General features: G+C 38.5%; 3 protein-coding genes across 3 annotated transcripts; all 3 read left to right on the plus strand.

Moving 5' to 3' along the window:
• Nucleotides 1-2,495: 2,495 nt before the first annotated feature.
• On the plus strand, nt 2,496-4,989 carry LOC148819412 (myogenic factor 6-like). The gene is made up of 3 exons (XM_088935143.1): nt 2,496-3,006; nt 3,677-3,771; nt 4,021-4,989. The coding sequence occupies exons 1-2, from the start codon at nt 2,566-2,568 to the stop codon at nt 3,722-3,724; spliced, it is 489 nt and encodes a 162-aa protein (XP_088791269.1). The 5' UTR covers nt 2,496-2,565; the 3' UTR covers nt 3,725-3,771; nt 4,021-4,989.
• A 428-nt stretch (nt 4,990-5,417) lies between these two features.
• Nucleotides 5,418-10,484, plus strand: LOC148819413 (ferritin, heavy subunit). The gene is made up of 3 exons (XM_088935142.1): nt 5,418-5,799; nt 7,672-7,818; nt 8,738-10,484. Exons 1-3 carry the CDS (start codon nt 5,632-5,634, stop codon nt 9,023-9,025), a joined length of 603 nt encoding a protein of 200 aa, XP_088791268.1. The 5' UTR covers nt 5,418-5,631; the 3' UTR covers nt 9,026-10,484.
• Nucleotides 10,485-15,116: 4,632 nt separating this feature from the next.
• Nucleotides 15,117-17,337, plus strand: myod1 (myogenic differentiation 1). The gene is made up of 3 exons (XM_088935224.1): nt 15,117-15,860; nt 15,997-16,075; nt 16,376-17,337. Exons 1-3 carry the CDS (start codon nt 15,351-15,353, stop codon nt 16,612-16,614), a joined length of 828 nt encoding a protein of 275 aa, XP_088791350.1. The 5' UTR covers nt 15,117-15,350; the 3' UTR covers nt 16,615-17,337.
• Nucleotides 17,338-17,958: the final 621 nt, after the last annotated feature.

Consider the following 17,958-nt stretch of genomic DNA (forward strand, 5'->3'; position numbering starts at 1 on the left):
AGACGGACTTGAGAGTGACTGTTGATATCTAGATCCCTGCAAGTCTTAGTCAGAAGAGAAAGGTCAGAAACAAGCACATGACTTGACATAGTATACCAGTGTTTCCTAGACCCAAGCATGTCAATGTATTGGAACTCCAAATACCTTTTCTAGCCACTTCTTCCAATTCGGGGTTGCAGAGGAACTGGAGCCTAACCCAGCAAGCAACAGGCACAAGATGGCCAGTGACGTGTTGCTGTAAAATTTAAAATTGAGGTGCTAATGCAAATATAGTCAAATACAGCATATGTGTTTTACGTCCCTCTGTACTTCTTATTTAATTATTCAGTTCAGGATGTATTAATACAATAACAATACTTCAGTATACCTCACACTAATCACTTCCATTTGTAAGATAATGGAAATCAGGAGCTCATGTTCATGCCTATTTGTCAATAAATTGTGTTGCTTCTATAAACCTACAAAGACTCAGTTAAGACATTAACTTTTGAACAGACACGGTGATACAAATCTGCATAACTAAGTACGCAGAAGACTTAAAGCCAGTATTTGTCCCAATGAAGGGTACTGTCACTGCAACACTGAGCAGTTCAAACTAAAAGCTGGGATTTTCAGAGTCAGAACAGTTAAGTGGCTCCTGGATGGCTTGCAACTGGCTGTTTCATTAGTAATCCCTTTTGCTCCTCAGGCACAAGGCATGTTAAAACTCTCATGTCCACTGCTCTGATCCCCCATTGTCCATGCTAAGGGGGTGTAACTGAAGCTCTAATCAGTGTGTAATGTAATCTCTGCCCAGCCTGTGTCACAGCACAATGCTGGTGTTGTAGTGGCTAGGGTTAAGTTTGCAGTTTGCTGTCGTTACGCTCTGAAGCAGGTGTGAAGAATGACATCCCATGTCCATCAAGACTGCCACTTTGCCAGTAGGTCTCTCCTCTACACGTCATGTGCAAAGTTCTTACACATCTGTTCAGGATTTCTCTCTCAGAAAGGTACAGCTAAGAGCTGCGACTAATGAATGATTTTTTTTTACTTCTAACTACATTTGAAATTTTCAGAACTCATCAAATAAACCCATATGAATCATCTTTGAGGAACAACACATGATGGATTGCAATTTCTGAGTTACAGGACGATGCAAAGGGGGTGTTGCAAATCCAAATACATGTCCCTCCAGATCACGTGACTGAGCGGTTCAGTGAAATGTCTGAACTACATGAGGACCCCAGGCCATGAGCTGTTTGGCTAAAAAAGGTGGTTTTGTTTGGGTCATCGGACTCCATTGTTTTGTCTGCTCCTTTTGCATTAAAAGGCCTGCACACAGCTTTGCTCCAGGCAGGTTTTGTTTATATCCGTTTAATAAAGGAACACTTCCTGCTTCTAGCTGTGATCAAAGCCAAATAAGCAATTAAGCATTAAGCCTTAATTGAAGAAGAATTAAAGTAATTAACCTACCACATCAATTTAATAGTGCAATGTTACATGTCTGCGGTTACTTCCTACAGTGGTCTCAAGGCAAGAAATGAAAAAAGCACATCTATTGAAAATACAAATTAGTTACTGTTCTCGGAAACATTTTAGCACAGACATTTAAAGAGGACCAAATTATCAGAGGGTATAATTGGCGCACTCAACCACAGTCTATATGGACAGAATGGAATTTTGGGAGTAAAAAATAAAATATAATAAACCGTGCTGTTCACAATTACGTCTTTGCTGTGCTCATTACGTTACACGATCCCAAGCTTGCTCGTCGAACTTTACTATCTGTACTAAATTCAAAGACCTGACAAAAAGAGGTAACTTCTACCTGTTAAAATCCCTGAATAAGACCTATCGTCCCTCCCCATGTTGTGATTGTAAACACTCTGAAACACTCCGAAAATGATTTGGGACATTTGTGTTCTGACTCCACTCCGATGGGATGGGGCTACGTCGGCAGTCTCTGTCGTGGCATCTTCCATGGACTCTCCAGAACCAACGTCACAAACAGGTTGCTAGGAAACCAGAGAGAAACATAATACAGCAACACAGAAGTTCAAAGAGCCCACCATTTTTTCATGGGGCGCTTCAAAATCCATGGTAAGGACATGATAAGCAGCATCCGATGAACATATTCACGTCCCCTGAGCAACACTTGCCACTATAAAAGATGTAAGAAACCCCAACAAAGAATTAAAGGACACCACGAAGTCCATAGGAATGCAAATCCCCAACAGTTGTTCAGTAGTAGATTCCTCTGTAGCTGTGGACTTATGTTGTACAGTGAGCTGGATGCCCATCCAGTAGATGGAAATGTGCCAATAAAAACCAGTTTGAAGTAAAAGGACACTTGTATTGAGTTTCACAAGCTTCTATATATAAAGCTGTGAGTTCAATTTTGCCACTGCTTTTGTAAAGGCATTTAAGATCGAAATCTTTTCCACAACAGTAACAAAGATGGGGGGGGGGGGGTGGTGGCATAGCTGCACATAAAAAAAAACAGCAATGAAGTAGAAGCACCGTCTCCCAAAAGATCTTTGCACAGTGACAGCTGGTTCCAGAACCTGCATTTCACTGGCGGGGAAAATGCAGCATCCCCATTTTGTCTGCACTGATGAGCGGCATGTAGCGACCAGCAAAGACAGTGGGGATGACGAGGCCGAACCCCAGGTCGGCTCTAGAACGAACAGTCCAACAGAAGAACACATTGGCCCCTCTCCCCGGCCCGGACTCTCAGAGAGGCAGTGTGTGGTGTGGGCCTGCGAGGTCTATAGGAGAAGGCCCTCCCAGACAGACCGCAGGAGGGCTGCCACTCTGAGGGAGAGGAAGAGGCTGAAAAGGGTCAACGAGGCTTTCGAAGCTCTGAAGCAAAAGACGGTGCCAAACCCCAGACGGAGGCTGTCCAAGGTGGAGATTCTTCGCCACGCCATACAGCACATAATGAGGCTACAGTCTCTCCTGGGAGCTGCGAGGGAACAGGGAGCTGTGCCCGGCAGCAGAATAGCCACCTGCCACTGCGGCCCTCAAGTAGGGAATCTCTTTATTATTGTTTTTCTTCCAGCTATCCCAAACAGACAAGAAAATATGATGACCTTGCAGTTTTCATTTCGGACATTTTCTAAACTTCCCCCCAGATGTAATGCACTCTCTCTTTTTGACAGCTAGCCCTGTTTTCAGAAAAAAAACAACATATTTAAACAAACTTAAAATCCAGTACATCAATTATAAAGATTGTATATCTTATACAACTTAACATATCTAAATGCAACAAGTAAAGGAATTCACATATATACTCATTTAAATCTGTACTATCCCTAAAATGCAATGGTAAAAAGTACTGCAATGAATGATGATGCAATACAACTGATTTACTGTAGATAACTGCTATATTTCTGTTTTCTTTTGGTTTTCCTGATATAAAGCTTTGCATTTCATGCTTCAGTTTTTGGTATGTTCCTATGCTCTTTGTTAGCTTATGCTACAGTTTAAACAATTCTACTATGTAGATTCACTGTGATTTATGATTATATACCACAGCAGGTCTTAAAATGATAATTTTTATTTATTTATGAGATACACTATTGCTTAGACTAAACAGTTTACTAGGCTTAATTTCCTATACTAAATGTGACAATTCAGCCTGCAAAGCTAGCTGGTCCAAACCTCTCTCCTCTTTTCTGTTTTTGTTTTCTATGAGCCTGAATGCTGTGCTGACCAGTCCCACCACCACAGTGTTCCATACTAGAGTCAAGACAAGACACTACATCTGCTCACTCTGAGGACAAAGACAAGGTGCAGAAGGGAAAGACATATGATCTCCTATTCAGTGCTTTTCTAACTGAGTGTATTTTCCGAGATTATGTTCATGTAAGATTCAGTATTTGTCATATCCTGAGAAAAAAAAGTTTGCTACAAGACTAGCCTGATGATAAATTTTCATTCACTATGCAGAAACTCCAAAAGCACTAAGAGAGGTATGTGCAGTTTGCTGGTAATGTTGTCGGGCACATGTCTGGACCTGACCTTTTTGCTCGTCCGCAGGACTGGCCATCCTCCAGTGTGTTATCCACAGAGGAAAGCAGGAAGACAGGGGGAAAGGCTCTGGACAAGTGGCACGTGGCAAAAGAGCACTGTCTTTCACACTCGGGACTTCACAATACACACCAGGCAATAATAATGTAACACGTGTCTACTGGAGCTGGAAAAACAGATGTTTATCGCTGGGAAATACTTCAGTTACCGCATGGTTCAATCAAAGTTGAGCACCGCTTTGCTCATCTCAGAAGGTAACGCTAAAATGGTTTACTTCTATGATCCAGAGGGAAAAAATGAACGTGCGGTTTAAAAATTACAAATGAGTACTGAATCATTCCCCAAAACACTCATATGACCAAAGAACTGTTCCGTTTGGCAACTGCACTCTGATGTAACTGCAATGTCTGTTTTTTTTTCTCGGCAATTCTCAATCACTTTAAACTTTGTTCTCTCAATGTATTCAATTCAAAGCACAGATCTTCATAGATATAGTGTAATTACAACTTGGTCAATGAATATGTTGTTCTAAGTTACTGTATAATGTGTTAAATGTGTACAATAGTAAAGTCATATATACCAAATATTTGCATAATAAATTAATACTATGATCTATTCATATTCTCTCTGAATCGCCTTTACAATAGTACCAAGCTATTAAAGTTGTAATTTCCCTCGGAGATAGAAAATAGCATTTCTTATCAATATAAGTTTTGCTGTCAGTGACTTTTTCTACCTTATATAGTCGTCCTTACAAAAGTTGCAGAAACCTTATGTCAGTTCGTAATACTTGAGTAAATTTAACTTGTGCTGGAAACCTAAAGCCCATACTTTGCCACTTGTAGGTATGTATGGTTGTTTAAAATAAATAATTTAACGATAACGATTCATGTTTGTTTTTTTCCCAAGGTAATTGGGGGAAAAAACAAGTTTGTATGTGTGCTAATGTATGCCTTTCACTCATTGCACGAGTAAAGATCATCTATTATCAGGACATTCACGATGCAGATTGAAAATGTCACCAGTATTATAATTTATAGTACAGGATATTCGGCCCCGATAAATATTACATGTGGAAGCTCTCGTCTTAAAATGAATGACCTTACAGTGAGTGTGAAAAAGGGTTTTTATTCTAGATAAAAAAGCGGCGAGGTACGTGCGCATACGCGGACAAAGTGCATAAACAGTGTTTAAAAAGATATTACTGCACAGGGGGTGCGCTTCTGGTGACGTCTGTAATTCAGGTGTGCAGTAACACGTTACGTGTCAGTACGCAACATTCAACAGTCACAACTGTATTACAAACGTCCCGTTTTATCATAACTTTTTGATCGTTTATATGTAACCTAATTTGGAAAGTTCAAAACCTGTAGCTCAAATGCACCGGATGAACAAAGTAGCTGAACGGGAAGAGAACTGGATTATACGCCTTCTTGTAGAGTCTAAATTTAACTGCAGAGCAGGCACTTGCTCCACTTCTTTTCTTTCACAACCTATAAAATTACCGGGATTGCTACATGACAACATTCCGCCAAGTACTCAGTCATCATGCTCCAGTGAAATTATCTGCAGTAGATTCCGTTTTCCGCGATTTTATTTTTAAGCGACAGTTTTGATAAAATGTCGGAACCTGCAGGCAAACGGCTCAAACTAACCTTGCCTGTCTGCACGGCCCACCGGACTCTCACCGGGACCCGGGTGAAGCACAACTTCCCCTTGGTAGTTGAGGAAAGTTTGTGCGGCGTTATAACGGTGCTGATGGAGGTTGCTTATCGACTACAAGCCCTGGTAAGGCGAAACAAGCTGGTCTTCCTGAACGATACTGTATGGATTTTATTCTGAGAGCCTCTCTATGTTCCTTATGAAAAAGAGGTATTGAGGTTTGAGTTATTGCACATTTACCAATTAGACTACAAAGCCAATGCATTTATCACTTCATCTATAACAAAACTGCGCGCTGCTTATAAACTATAAATATACCCTTATAAATGTATTGTGGGTAACCTTTTTTAAGTTGTTCGTATATTTTAAGACATTTTTAAAAAATTGTTTCATACAGTTCAAAAACATGATGAAAAAAGCAATCCAGAAAAAAAAGTACAGATGTTTTAATCTCACGTTACGTTTTAATGATTTTTTTCGTTTCAAAATGTTTAATTTGCGGTAAATCACTACGCTTTGTGTAAAATTTCCTGGGAGTCACGCTTCCAAAAATTTTACAATGATGTATGATTTGTAATTGCACTAAAAAGGGCACGATAGCCCATCATAAATTTACATATCATGAACATATTTGCAGAATAAGGTCAACCACTGACAACAGCCCTTCACTTCCAAGAAAGAACCATAGTCTAGAGAATGTGTGTTGCAGGATAGTAGCATATCTATGCAGCAGATGTTGTTACAGGAAATAGAGAACTGTTACAAAATTAAAACCTACAAAAAAAACACAATATCATCACTAACAGGGTTTTGGGCTTAATATTCAAAGATAAAGGGTAAGAGCACTGGAATGAACTTGGCCACAATCATCCACTTCACCAGAGAATATGTTCTCTTTGAGAAAACTGTGGCATCCCAATAAAACATCACTTCTAATATCTCAGAGTTTTTCCCAGTCTCAGATGAATCACCATTCATCATAGTGCACACAAGGGCTTCCTTCAGACTGAGATGAGCACTTTTTTCACTTCTGTTTCACACTCATACCTTATGCTGCACTTAATCTAATACTGGGTTATTAAATGAAACTTTTAGCAAATGTTCCTTCCATCTTCCAGTAGCTGGTATTTCAGTCTGTTAGTTCTAGTATCTAATCAAGGGCTTTTCATCCAACATGCAAGATTTATTCCTGTTTTCTTCGCTTTGAGTTAATTCTAGATTTTGATAAACACTTTTTAGACAAATAATTTCTCTTCAAAAACACAACTGTTGAGTCAGCATATACATATGCTGGATTTTCAGATGTAAACATTAGGAATTTTGGAAAACTTGGTGTTTAATTGCTAAAATGTTCCCGGGGGCAAGTCTTCCCTGTTGCACTTCAAAAAAAGTGTGTTCACGACAAGTGTCAAATAACCAGTGTTCTGCTGAAAATGTTCAGAGATGTACCCATCCTTATGCAATAAAAGTGAAGGCATAGACTACATTACAGCACCAGTATTAGGTTTATAGCAAAATAAATGGAATATAGCATAAACTATGGAGAACAATTAAAAATTATCAACAAGTTCTATTGAGATTGAAGGACCCTGGCTGTCCAGCAATAAGTATATTGAGAATATCTAAATAAATATAATATTATTTTTTTAAAATAAATATAAAGAGTTATTGCATTTTGTTTTTGATCATATTGTATAGCTTTGTAGAAATATTTGTGGGTTGTGTGCAGGAAATCACTACAGAAGTTACTATCTTATTAATGTCCAAATAAAAAGTCGAACTTAGCATATTTATAGGATGTTTATTGTTTCAGAATACAGAAAGCTGACGTTATCAATATCACACCTGAAGAAGGCTCCACGGCCGAAACGTTGCGTTTCCTTTCTTCTCTTTTCAGCACGAAATAAACCCGCTACCATGTTCCTTTGCAGCCTACGCATGCTGACACAGCGACCTACTCGAAACATGATCAATATCGCTGTTTTTTGTTTCTGACAGGCGAAACTATTTGAACAGGATGATATTGCTTTACCAAGAATAGCAGCATTTTTCCACCAGGAAGCCGAGAAGGAGCAGAAGGAAGCAGAGTCTCTGCTAGAATACCTGCGAGAGCGCGGAGGACAGTACTGCAATAAGGACATTCAGGTACAGGCCTGCCCCTTACAGCTACTGTACCATAGCGTGGTCAGGATTCGTCATACAGAGCCAGGTCAGCTGGTGCAGTTTTAAATATGTACTTGCCTAAAATGAACGATAAAAAGGTTAATATGCAAGTGTTTTAAAAAAACAGAACATATACAGCACTTTGAACTGCAATGTTTGAGCTCATCTTTGATGAAATAAATCACTTAAGTCAAAGGAAGAGAAAAAAGGGGGCAAATATGAACCCAGGGCTTTTCAGGGGTTATAGTTGTAATACTTGTCAGAGTTGACATTAAATCTGAGTTCTGGAGAACTGGGGAGAGGAATGCTGTACGGAAGGACATATACTTTAATTGTACCACCAGATGTACAGTAAGTTCTTGCTGTAGCACTGTGTATTGTCTTTTTCCCCTGCCGTTACGATTCATGTTAAATTGATCCTGAGGTAAAGCAAGAGTCCGTCATCAGCAATTTGAGACACCTTGTTATCCTTTAAAGACTTAAGATCTGAGAATAATGCGCTCCGTCCTTGTTGTCAGAACACTGTAAAGTATTCGATCGCAAAAGAACGGAACATTCAGATGACACACTATAGCTGAATAACTTTGAGATCGCTTTCAAGGACGCTACATGTAAGTTTATTACATATGTTTTATATTCACTGCATCAAAAGACGGGATGATTCTAAGAGCCAGTTTCTCTATTTTAGAATGTAATCTTGTTTCTGACTATTGTGCAGAATGATTTAGAAATAGCAGGAAGGAGAAAATAAATTTAAATGCCTGTTCCCTAATTAGAATATATAAAGCCCAAACAAAAATCTTGGACTAAACTGTGCTCAGTACAATAAAACATCCCCTTGAGAGTTCCCAGTTAATGCGACATGAATCTCTAAATTTGCGCTCTGCATTGTCTCTGGCAGAAACCTGGGTGCGAGGCAGTGGGCAGCGTTCTGCAGGCCCTGGAACTGATGCTGGCACAGTGGAAGGAAGTGGCCAGAATCCTGACGGAGCTCTGTCAGCAGAGCAAGCAAAGTGGAGACCCTCACACAGCCAGCGTGGTCAAGAAGCGTTTCGTCACACCAGCCATTGGCAAGATTGAAGTGGTGGGCGCCCTCCTGACTAATGCCAGGAGGGTGGGCTGTAAGGATGAAACAGGTTTCGGGGAGTACCTGATTGACCAGCTCCAGAAAGAGCTGACAAATGTCTGAACTCTCCAAACTCTTGCTCACCTAAAACCTCTTTCCTAACAATTCTGTTTGCCTTCAGTCTTTTTTTTCTAGTTTGTGACCTTACCAGTTGTGTAGAACATCTTTACTTTGTAGGGCACCAACCTTTAAGCCATCTCAGTATCCTAGGGCAGGGTTTTTTCAACAATGGGCTGCCTTCAGCCATTAACAGGTGTGGAACAATGTGAAAGGCACAAATGAGAGCAATAAGATAAATAACATGTATACAGTATGTTTGCTTCATGGAGTGATGCAAGTGTTGTGTTGTACGACTAGTGTACAGGAGACAAAAGACTGTACACCTGGGAAATATGTGAGGTGCAAATTATGTTTTTGAAGTCTGATGAAGATTAAAGAAACAGAATATCTGAGAGCAGCTGAGCAGGAATTCCATGTGTCCCGGTCCTATAAGGTACCGATGTACTGTACTTCTAGACCAGCTCTGATTGAACACTGAGATGTGCTTGGGTCAGTGACAGGTATGTGCATGTAGGTTAGGGGCCAGTGTGCCACAAATGTGTTATCTTTTTGCAAGTGTGCTATGGGATGGAAAAGGTTGAGAAACACTGCCCTAGGGCACTGCATGTTCACCAGCAATTCCACAGCCGATACTGTTCCCATTGCTTGACTGCAGTCACAGGAAAGGTAAGAAGGGTGCAAGTTTAGCACAACTGGAGTTCAACAGTGTATTTTTTAATCCTGTGTTAAGCGGTTCCTGCAAATTGGTTCAACCTCCTTTGTCAGCTTTTCTAAAATAACTCTTGGCTTTTGTTTCCTTTGTGAAAACCAATTGATTTTATTGAGTTGATATTTCAGTATAAGCTTTTGAAAAAAAAACAAGTGTTCGTATTCTTTTCCGACATGGTAGGGAACAGTGAAAACCTGACCAAAGAAACCCTTTCAGGGGACATTCCCGGCTCCTTTTAAGAAATATTTTTGTACGTATTACTTAAGAAATCTTATAATAAAAGTCTAGATACTCAGATCAATGAGCTACCAATACCAAATGTTCTCTGACTTGTAACACTCATAAAGGTTTTCTGCTCTGAAAACTACAGTTTACAGCATGTGTTGTGTGTGGGTTGTGGTGCATAAGAGGTGGAAGGGAAAACTTTTTATATCTTTCTTGTTTCAAGCATTTTTGTCATTTTCTGCCTTTGATGCAAGCATTATCAATCACATTTTTAAGCAAAAAGCAAACTTTTAAATTATTTTTGTTATTGATCGGGGAAGAATTCCTCATTTTACAGGGCTGGATTAAACTATTATATGTTAAAACACCATATTGTTTTGATCTGCAAATAAGCAGATTTCCTACCTCTGAGCACGATACAATGGTACAGTTGTGTTTGGAACAGGAAAACAGATGGTCATCTTTTCAAGTCTTGTTCATCTTTCACTTTTTAAAAAAAAATAAAAAGGATATGAAAGTACTTTAAAACCTGGTGTGGTTGTAGGATCTTGCTTTAACTTTTATTTATTTCTGTACTATCATTCACATACTTACAGTCCTATGTGTGTATGAAGCTTCTTGTATTTTGATGCTACTAACTAGAGTAAAGGAGATGGAGATTTACTATAAGTACACGCCTGAAGAGGAGTTGGAGACATAAAGCAACGTATATTACCAGCACAAACATTTAAGGACAGTCTAGTTTTGGATAAAAGCATTTCATACCCATGAAAGAAGTGAAGTATTCCAAGTATTTTATCTGGGATTAATCTGAAAGTACAGTAGTAGCTTCAGAATACTGAATTGTTGCACTTTAATGAGAGATGAAGAAAATGACGTTTAAGTTTTTAAACAGATTTTCAAAGATTTTAAAACATCTGTCTAAATTTCACATGGTACCCCCTGTCCCAAGAACACTGATCATTCCCCTCAGATCATCCTGTGCTCCTAGGACAATGGGCTTCTTGGTAAAAAAACAAGGTTTATCACAATATAGTGATTTTAGAACAGAACCTTTGTGTCAAAACTGTGAAGTGGAAAAAGTCGGACTCTTTCTTAATCATCCACCCATTTCTTTAACTATCAGGGTCACGAGGAGCTGGAGTCTATCCCGGCAAGCAATGGGCATGTCCCGATCATATTACACACAAAATTAGCATATTGATGTTAGGGACAAACTTTACAATTCCCATAGGATGGCAAATTGAATTTAATTAGGCTGTTAATAGGTCAATAGGCTGTGAGTGTAAAAACTGCCACTTAAGGTGAATACTTTGTTACACCTGGTAGAATAGCTACTTTTAGTGAAAAATATCTAGCCTATATCTACAGCCTGTAAAATCATACTTTCTTTTCAGAAAGGGTTTAAGTACTTCTAAAACAGGGAGCAGGAAGTGCTCCTTTAGACAAAGGGGTGTGGGAGTATGGAACAAACTACCCAGCTATGTTGATGGAGCCGATGCTCCGTCTTATTTTAAGAGACGGGTGAATGAAATTCTTGGATCAACAACTAATTTATAGCCCAACCAATACGTCATTTTTAGTTCTAACCGAAAACTGAAAAGCAATCCTAAAACAGATTAATTTCTGTTGATTTTTTTATGTAGGATTATGACGGACAGATAGACAAGGATGACCAAGACTAAAAATATTGCATAGGTGCAACCGCGTGAAAGAAAGCTTGGGTCTTTGATAAAGCAATGGTGATTAAATGCAATAGCTAGTATTAAATCTATTTAAATATGTAAAAAAAAACAATCAGAGACTGGATAAACAGTGGAATGCTAGTCTTTTTAAATGCTTTTATGTTATAAAGTGGGTTCAGTACAAAAGACAGCTCTATGGGTTTTATTCGCTCACTGACAATGCGATATAAACATTAACAGAACATGAGTATATGGCTTCTATTGCCGTAGACGTAAAGGTATTGACTAGGCGCACTGTCGTGTTTTACTAAAGTCAGATGTGATTTTCCTGAAATCTTGCATTCGACACAATTATAGTGATAAAAAAGTATCAAATAATCCGAATGCTCCTTAATCCAGGCGATGTTAATGACATCGAGCGAGTGGGTTATTGCATTTTAATACCGTTTAAATCAAAAGTTCCTTGTTCTTTATCTAGTTTTCTTTAGTGAGAATCTCACAACAGCTTTTATTCATTCGCATTTAAAAAAAATAATTTTGGGGTGTAATAACATTATAATAAAACTGCTTTATTCATTGAGGTGGTACTGATAAATTTATTGTTAATGAGCTTGTTTGTATCTTCTGTTTAAAAGTCCTTATTTCCTCTGCAGAACCAATTACACTGAATTCTGTTATTACTACTAATAATTAAATTTTCAAAGCGCTAAACTATTATAGAGGGGTTAATTAAAAAAATAATACCAATAAGTGTCATCAAGTGCTTTAAGTACTACTTGATGCCAAACTATGGGACTTGAGACTGAACTATACAGCAGACTCTTTCCTGTCCTCTGTTCACTGTGATATCCGTTTGTATACCGGGTCCGCGCGTTTAAGTCGGAAGAAGTTGTTGACTGCCCCTACCTAGACAGTTCTCCTTGTTTTCTAATTAAATTTCCCAGCTCTTATTAATTAATAATAATTCCTTACTCTTACGTTCCCAGACATTAGTGTGTTAACGTATGTGTTCCTGTAGAAACGGATTATTGCGAACACGAACACTAATAAACAGATCTAATTGCATATTTGTAGATGACCAGGTGCCTTTTGTTTAAAATAACACCCGACACACATGAATATGATTGTGCCAGGAAATATTAAGCAGCAACGTTTTGATTAAAACTTTCCTTCAAGCAGTTAATCGTTACATGACATTAAACGCTCACCGGCTTCAGATAAATATTAAACCTTTTTAAAATTTTACTGAATTGGGTTTGTATTGTTGAATCGCTGTAAAGTTTTAAATTTTTTATAAAGAACTTTGTAGATCTTGTATTTTTTTTCTTCATTTGTAGATTGGATAATTATTGGGTTATTAATGCTTAACAACTACTTAACTAAGCTGTTTCGTATTTAAAACGAATATTAGGAACCCCGTCTTTTGTCCTGAATTAAAAATGTCCACAATGAAAATAAATCCTTACTCATATATAAACTGTTGGACTTTGTCTTTTTATTATTGCTCTTTTATTTTTGCTCTATTATTTACGTTAAATCGTTTATCATTTTTTCTAGACGTAATATGTAAAGAAATGAACCCAAAAATGTATAGAATTAAAGGTGTGTATTTCCTAAGGAAATCTAATACAACGAAAAAATACATTGTTCTACATACATTGGTGCATTCGTTAAGCTGTGGCGATACACCCGAGATCTTGCATTTTTTTAGGATTCTATAAATTGCCTGCCTGGCTTTTAAACCTGTACATAAGAGAACCCTGACAGAATCAGGAAAAGAAACTTAAACCCAATTTAGCTCATGGATTTGTACTCTGAATGGTGTATGAGCTAATTAGCTAAACTCGATTTACATTCTAATGTTTGATGATAGAGTATTCTACAATAAAGCTACCTTTAACGAAATATAAATCACATATTCATTTTTAGAGTGATTTTGTGCTGGTTTATTCACGGGACCTTGCACTTTCTAACAGGCCAACAAATAAAAAAAAAATCGCATCGTGGTAAACTTTTAAATGAAAATAGGACCTTTGAAATAACTTAGGTTTCTCTGTCTGTTTTCAATGAGACAGTATATGGTGCTAAAACAAGTAAACTTAGGGGACAAATTTACTTTCCCAGATTTTTTTAATACGTATATACAAATACTATAAGTGAGGCTTGAGCTGTGCGGTAAGTGCGAACGATCTATTCGCTTTACGTCGACTCTTTACTGCCATCTAGTGGCGCATGATAAAACTCACTACCTGAGAGCAGAAAGGTGCTGGTCATGGGAAACTTCAAGGCTACAGTTGTTGTATCTGGTGATGTGGCATCTTTCTTCACAATAAAACATCATACAGAAATAACTTCGTTAAAATTTATTAAAATAATTAAGCTTTTAATAAAAAATGTAATCCAATAGGGTTTATATATCCAACTATTTATGGAATGTTATTTTGAAATTTAAAACCTCAAGAACCGTTCAGAAACGACACGCTTATGAGAATTAAATCTGAAGAGTTATAAATAAGAAGGCACCGTGAAAAATGTATGATCAATCTTGTAAAAAATATGAAGTGTCGATTTAAAATGAAGTAATGTAGTCGTTTAGCATATTTTATAACCCATGGGTGCTTGTGGTTATGAGAACACTTTTTTAAAAACCTTTCGAATGAAACATTTTAGTTCAAACATTCACGATTAAACCAGTCAGCAAGTTGATACTGTATATTACCTATTTGACGATATATGAGAGGGTGAGATCAACATTGCAAATAAGTAAAAAAACTACTCCCTTCTGAGAAATCTAGTTAGCTGTTAAAAGCTGAAATTAGGAAAAACACTGAAGGAGAAAACCATCTAAAACGATAAAGGACGACATCAAAACGTTCATGTTTTCCAGTATCGAAATAAATCCGTTAGTGAGATAAGCCCGGTCTGACGGTAAGAAAGAAAAGCTGTTCAGTGATTTACTTCAAATATTAAAAAGTATCCCTGAGCATTTCTAAGGTTAGTTTGTGAACTTTTAAACTTGATAATGTAGAAAAAGATTTTTTTGAAAGAACCTTCAATAAAAAAGGCGTAATGGCCAGTTCAACAAGTGTACAGAAGCTTATGCGAGCCGCAAAATAATTAGTGTATCTAAACACATCAGCGGTCTATTCTGCTTTATGTATTATTTTCTCGGGGGTGAGTTGAATAGATGGTTAACAAAAATGCGCTCCCTAAAACATGAGAAAAATGATGTTTTTATTATGAAATTCAAAAGTTTTGCGTGATCCCTTCATTACCCGCGGTGTTTTCTCTTTCCTGAACATTCTCTCAGGATGATACCGGAGAGGAGGGGAGCAGTAAACTCCTCCCAAGAGGCTCGACCGTGCCCTGCCTCTCTCCGTGCTCATTGGTCACCGCAGAGAGGTGTCCGACAGCCAAGATACGCCCAAGAGCTGCAAGTCCTCATAAATAGAGCAAAAAACACATGCTCAGCAACAGGTACCCAAAGGGTGCTTTAAGCAGGCAGTCCTGGAGACAAGCACTCACCATCCTTGGTTTTAAAGTCACGTCAAGTTCTACATTTAAGACGCGTTCGGGTTTTTTTTTGTAACATTTGAAGAACTGAAGTTAAACTTTACCCTTAGAAGAGAAAGGCAAAAGCCAAAGTAAACTTTTTCGTTGTTGTTTTTTTTTTGTTTTGTTTTCTGGAGGCAGAAATCAGCCCTTCACCATGGAGTTATCGGATATCACTTTTCCCATCACCAGCGCAGACGACTTCTACGATGACCCGTGCTTTAACACCAGCGACATGCACTTTTTCGAGGACCTGGACCCCAGGCTGGTTCACGTGGGCTTGCTGAAGGCGGACGATCACCATCACAACGAAGACGAACACATTCGGGCTCCCAGCGGGCACCACCAGGCGGGCCGGTGCCTGCTCTGGGCTTGCAAAGCCTGCAAGAGAAAGACCACCAACGCCGACCGCCGGAAAGCGGCCACTATGAGGGAGAGGAGGAGGCTGAGCAAAGTTAACGAGGCGTTCGAGACCCTGAAGAGGTGCACATCCACGAACCCCAACCAGAGGCTACCCAAGGTTGAAATTCTCAGAAACGCCATCAGCTACATTGAGTCCCTACAATCCCTACTCCGAGGTCAGGATGAAAACTACTACCCAGTACTGGAGCACTATAGCGGGGACTCCGACGCGTCCAGCCCCCGGTCCAACTGCTCGGATGGAATGGTGAGACGATTTTAACAATTTTAACATTGTGAGATTTGCCATCGTAACTTAGTGGCGCGTTGGTTTAACTGTAAACTTCGTGCGATTCATGTGCGTTTTACCGCAAGCCGAACATTTCGAAATTTCTGTCTTCCAGATGGATTTCGGCGGCCCAACATGCACTTCGAGGAGAAGAAACAGTTATGACAGCGCTTACTTTTCCGAAACTCCAAATGGTAAGTGTCAGGCTAGATCCAACTGACTGCAGCTGTTTGTTTTTCCTTTAGAAGGAGGGGATAGCAGGCTTGGGAATCATACAGTATCGTCTGACATTAGTTGAGATGTTTTATTGTGGCCTTCTAGCAAGTGTTGTAACGGGAATGCTGGTCTCAAGAATGACCATCTCAACACATAGGTATACACATATGTAAAGCACGAACTTAATCAGAAGGATGTTTATGCATGAGTACGTTTCAGATCACGTTAAATCAGTTCCGTTAGCAGCACAACGTCACAATTATTTCTTATATTTTCAGATTCCAGGACTAGTAAGAACTCGGTCATTTCCAGCTTGGATTGTCTGTCCAGCATCGTGGAGCGCATTTCAACAGACACCTCGACGTGCCCGGCGCTGCCCGCGCAGGAGGGGGGCGAAGGCAGCCCCTCGTCACCCCGAGAGGGATCCATCTTGAGTGAAGCCGGGGCGCCCGTCCAGTCCCCCACCAACTGCACTCAGCTGGCCCACGACCCCAACCCCATCTACCAAGTGTTATAAATGCGCCGGGTTTCTCCCGAAATGACTGACGAACAAACTATACATTCTTTAACGAACGATTATTCCTCTAAAGACGGTGGACAAAATTACCACATTTCTGACTAAACCGGGGAATGGTTGCCATTCTCTTCCTATAAATAGAAAGGTGTTCCAATGCCTTAAAGGCGACATATCCCTTTTCATGCCATTTCAGTATTAATTGATTTACAGTATTATATCAGATGCACTGTCAAAAATTAACAAGAAAATGTGAAAACTTACGTCAGAAAACTCTGGCGAAGAGAAATGTATTTGTGTCAACAAACAGTATTTATAGAACAGCATGTTTTTCCTAAAGGAGATTCGGGTCATGTGGTACAGATCCGTATCAGGGCTGATATGATAAGGGGTGCCATTTATTAATGCCATTATAAAGTGGTACCGCTCTAGATCATTTCATCTCGGAAACAAAGTCGTCTCCGCAAAGTATTTCCACTTTTTAAAAAAAACAAAACAAAACAAAAAGCCAAAACGAAACTCATCTGGAGAATGTGGACCATTTTTGTAATGTATACTTGTAAATAAGAGCTGCTTTGCTTAAAATGTTTAAATATTTAATGTTGCTTGTTTATAGAGTCGCTTGGTTTGTTGTGTCAAATCTTTAACTTTATATTTATATATCTTAAAATCTGGGTGAATGTCACAGTTTAAATAAAGAAACCAACACGGATATTTATATATAAATGATGTGGTCTGTTTTATCGTTTTTATCTTGTGAATTCTTTGTTGACAAAATCACAATTTAGGCAATAATAATAATTTAGGCAGTATAAAGATGAAGAACGAATAAAAGGTAATTGTTAGTACGGAACAAACGACAGTATATTCGTTATCTGTTGCAAATGCAAGGTGATATATTGCTTTTACATTATTCTAATTGAAATAATATCTAAACGTTTAGATTGGGGATACTCTGTCATGTACATAAAACATCAGAAGTAATATCAATTTTATTTTAAAGACACTGTACTGCTAACTGTGTTTATATGATTATATAAGTAACATTTTACACGCCATTCTTTTAATAGGTCGCCTGTTATTTTGGTGAACATGCACAACAATATTTTTCATTTTTTGCGAGAAGACAAATTTTTATCTTCACATCCGGTTTACAAGAATAAGTGGTCTTTAAGCTATGTGTCCGTTAAACTCCGTAGGATTTATCAACGATTCGTTTGCATGTAGCAAAAACTTTTATACTGTCCGAATATTTTGAGCAAATAACTTTAAAACACAGGGATATAGAAAGCAGAAAATGTTCAAATTATTTCGATTTTAGCTTAAATACGAATAAACTCCAATTAT

This window comes from Atractosteus spatula, chromosome 16 (assembly GCF_055471065.1).
Source record: "Atractosteus spatula isolate fAtrSpa1 chromosome 16, fAtrSpa1.hap1, whole genome shotgun sequence".
In the NCBI taxonomy this organism is placed as follows: domain Eukaryota; kingdom Metazoa; phylum Chordata; class Actinopteri; order Semionotiformes; family Lepisosteidae; genus Atractosteus; species Atractosteus spatula.